The 3,667-nt window shown below is 33.0% G+C and overlaps 1 protein-coding gene across 1 annotated transcript; it reads left to right on the forward strand.

The window, feature by feature from the left end:
• Positions 1-893: 893 nt before the first annotated feature.
• On the forward strand, positions 894-1,820 carry LOC119825341 (olfactory receptor 5K3-like). Its single transcript, XM_038346169.1, has one exon. The coding sequence runs from the start codon at positions 894-896 to the stop codon at positions 1,818-1,820; it is 927 nt and encodes a 308-aa protein (XP_038202097.1).
• Positions 1,821-3,667: the final 1,847 nt, after the last annotated feature.

A 3,667-nucleotide genomic window follows, 5' to 3' on the forward strand; every position in this document is an offset into this window, starting at 1 on the left:
ATATATGGAAAAATTCTATTGGACTAAAAGCAAATCAGAGTTATTGTTCAAAGGAAACAAGAATGATAATGAAAACACATTTCTTCATTCTAATTAATTTTATTGACACAAAGCCCTCAGTCTCTTGTGATATTTCTGCCATCTCTAATATAATATATCATATTATATTAATATAATATTAATTTAACAATGATCTATTATTACTTGATACAGATTTTTTATTATCTACCTTCTTCTGACATGAAGTCTTATGCATTTCAGGCTAGCATTCACTCACTATGTGGTTAAGGATGACCCCGAACTTCTGATTTCCTGCCTCCAGCTCATGAGTTCTACCATGACAAGCATGTGCCATCATATCTAATTTGTGGGGCTTTGAAAGTGGAATCTACAACTTCATGCATGGTAAGCACTCATCCTATCAATGGAGCTATATCGAGTATTTATATGATCCTTTTCAAAAATTCCCTCCTCTAAAACAGCACTTAATAACCATCTTCTCATAGTGCATAGTAATTGATTTAAATGTGTTTTAAGGAACTCAAAAAATGAACGATGGAACTATTTAAAGACAATAAACAAAATCTGGGTACACAACTTTGCTTGATATATTTATACACAAACAGAAAGATAATTCTTTCCAACCTCAAGTACCCAGCATGATTCTTAAAACAGTCCTGTAAATTTCAAAAATGTTGACTCTTTAAAGAAAACCACAAAAATACAGGAGCTCTTTATTTCAGGGACAGCAGGTAAAATTTGCATAGGAAAATATTATGTTGTACTAATTAATAACAAAAGTAAATAATAATAATAATAATGATAATGCTTTAATTGATTGATTCATAGTCACAATATTACATCTTTCTCACTAGTCAACAGAGAAGCTGAAGATGACTGAGGACAACTATTCCTTGACAACAGAGTTCATCCTGCTGGGATTCTCAGATCACCCAGAACTAAAGACCCTTCTATTCCTGGTGTTCTTAGCCATCTATCTGGTCACCATGGTGGGGAATGTGGGGCTGGTGGTCTTGATCTACATGGAACGCCATCTTCACACACCCATGTACATCTTTCTGGGAAACTTGGCTCTCATGGATTCCTGCTGCTCCTGTGCCATCACTCCCAAGATGCTAGAGAACTTCTTTTCTGTGGACAGAAGGATTTCTCTGTATGAATGTATGGCACAGTTTTATTTTCTCTGTCTTGCTGAAACTACAGATTGCTTTCTTCTGGCAGCAATGGCCTATGACCGCTATGTGGCCATATGTAACCCTCTGCAGTACCACACCATGATGTCCAAGAAGCTCTGCCTTCAAATGACCGCAGGAGCCTACATAGCAGGAAACTTGCATTCAGTCATTCACATAGGGTTCTTGTTTAGGTTAACTTTCTGTAGGTCTCATGTAATCAATCACTTCTTTTGTGATGTCCTTCCACTATATAGACTCTCATGTGTTGACCCTTATATCAATGAATTGATGATACTCATCTTTTCAGGATCTGTTCAAATCTTTTCCATTACTATAGTCCTGATATCTTATTTCTACATCCTTTTTACTATATTCACAATGAAGTCCAAAGAGGGAAGAAGCAAAGCCTTATCAACTTGTGCTTCCCACTTTCTGTCTGTGTCGATATTCTATGGTTCTCTTCTCTACATGTATATTCGACCAAGTTCAGTTAATGAGGGGGATAAAGATATACCTGTTGCTATTTTTTATACTCTAGTAATCCCATTATTAAACCCTTTTATTTATAGTTTGAGAAATAAGGAAGTAATAAATGTGATTAAAAGAACCATGAAGAAGAGATGATTTTGTAGTGTTGTGAAACAACTATCTTCTCCCCTGGACAATATATTTCCACTGGATACTATCATTCTCCAAAATTACAAAAATTATATATATATATAGTGAAAAAATGACACAAAGGAAAAACGTTAATGCATTAGACTGTTTGAATCAAATTGTTTTGAAAAGTAATATTCTGCAAAAATTTTCTCCTAATATCTGAGGAACTGGGACCAAATCGACCTTTTAGGATTGTTCATGAAGGTGACAGGTTTGATATATTCAATAAATTTAAAGAATAAAATTTAGAATATATATGCTATTCTCCATATTATTTCTGGATCCCAAAGCATAATTATCACAATCTCAGGAAGAGTTGAAGTACTCAAATACAAATCCTTTTTTGTATAAAACCATTGATGAGCATTAACTTCACATTTGTATAAGATGTTTTCTCATATGACCTTAGATATTTTAGATACTTTGTATGAACATTCATTCAAACATGGTCTCTCATTAAGAGCATTTCATATTTGTTATGTACAATTTTACTCTTATTCTATAAAGTAGATTGTTTGTATTCTGGAGTTTGAAATTTTTAAGTTATTCTGTATTTGTTCATCAACATTGCATTCAATTTATTAAACATAATCATTAACGAAAGTTTTCTGTTGTGATCACTGATTTGCTTCTATGGTTAAGACCACAAAAACTGATACTAAAAAACTATTGGTATATTCATAGCATATGTACAAGATAGTGATACCATGCTCAAGTAATTCATAAGGTAGGAAATTTGTGAATTGATTTAAACCATAGTATTGTCATCAAACAATTTTTCAAATATAAAACAGTAACTTACTGTAAACATTATATCTGCTAGTCAGTATGTGAGGCTTTCCATATATACTACAGACCAAGTAATTAGTTATTTTTTTAGTGTCTTTCTTGAATAAAAAATCATACACTTGTAAATAATGGATAGCTTGTCCAAGCTCACCCAGCAAGCACAGTAACATTTGGGATCTGAGCCAATTCTGCACTTCCCCATGTGCTTTAGTTTTAGCAAATGGAAGTTATGTTGCCTCTAATGGTTATTGAATGACATCAGAATTAAACTGTACCTTAAAGAAGAAAAAGGATCATATTTGCAATGAAACAGAAGTTAGAGTAGAATCTGTGTTTATGACAATGAGTGTGGCAGTGGGAGGAGAATTTTGAAAAACAGTGGGAAATGCTAACAAAGTGTCAAACATTGACGATATTTGGGGCACAGAGTAGAAGTAGACTAGGTTACTGAGAACCTCAAATGGCTTCCTCTGGACCTCAACTCGATTAAAAAGATCAGCTATATCTTCTTAAAAGCAAGCTGAGATGATTGTATCTGTCAGGAAATTGATGTGAAAATAGATTTAACTGGAAAGAAATTGGAATAAGACAAACTTCAAGAATTCACTTATTTGGAGATAAAAGTAGAACTTGACAATAGTCAAAGAAACAAAATGAGTACTTACAGATAAATAGCATGTTATAAGAAAGTAAATCAAATATTGCCATTGTAGAATAATAAAATGAAGTCTCCTTCATTTCTGACTAAATCTTCAAAAGTTGTGTTCCCAGAATAGTTCCCTGCATATCTGAGCATTCAGTAATCCAAAGTGCTTTCAATATAGATTTCTTAATTAATGTGAAACCAATTTATTATTTTTGCTTTTGAATTCTTTTTATTTTTTAGTTTTAAATTATCACATGAGGGACAGTTATAGGAATAACCACATACACAAAAGCTTGTGTTGAAGTGCATTACCAAGAAGAGGGAGAGGATTAGATCCTCTTTGGATTAGATTCACAGTTCACACTATTGTTTTCTT

The sequence above is a fragment of the Arvicola amphibius genome, chromosome 10 (assembly GCF_903992535.2).
Source record: "Arvicola amphibius chromosome 10, mArvAmp1.2, whole genome shotgun sequence".
Lineage (NCBI taxonomy): Eukaryota > Metazoa > Chordata > Mammalia > Rodentia > Cricetidae > Arvicola > Arvicola amphibius.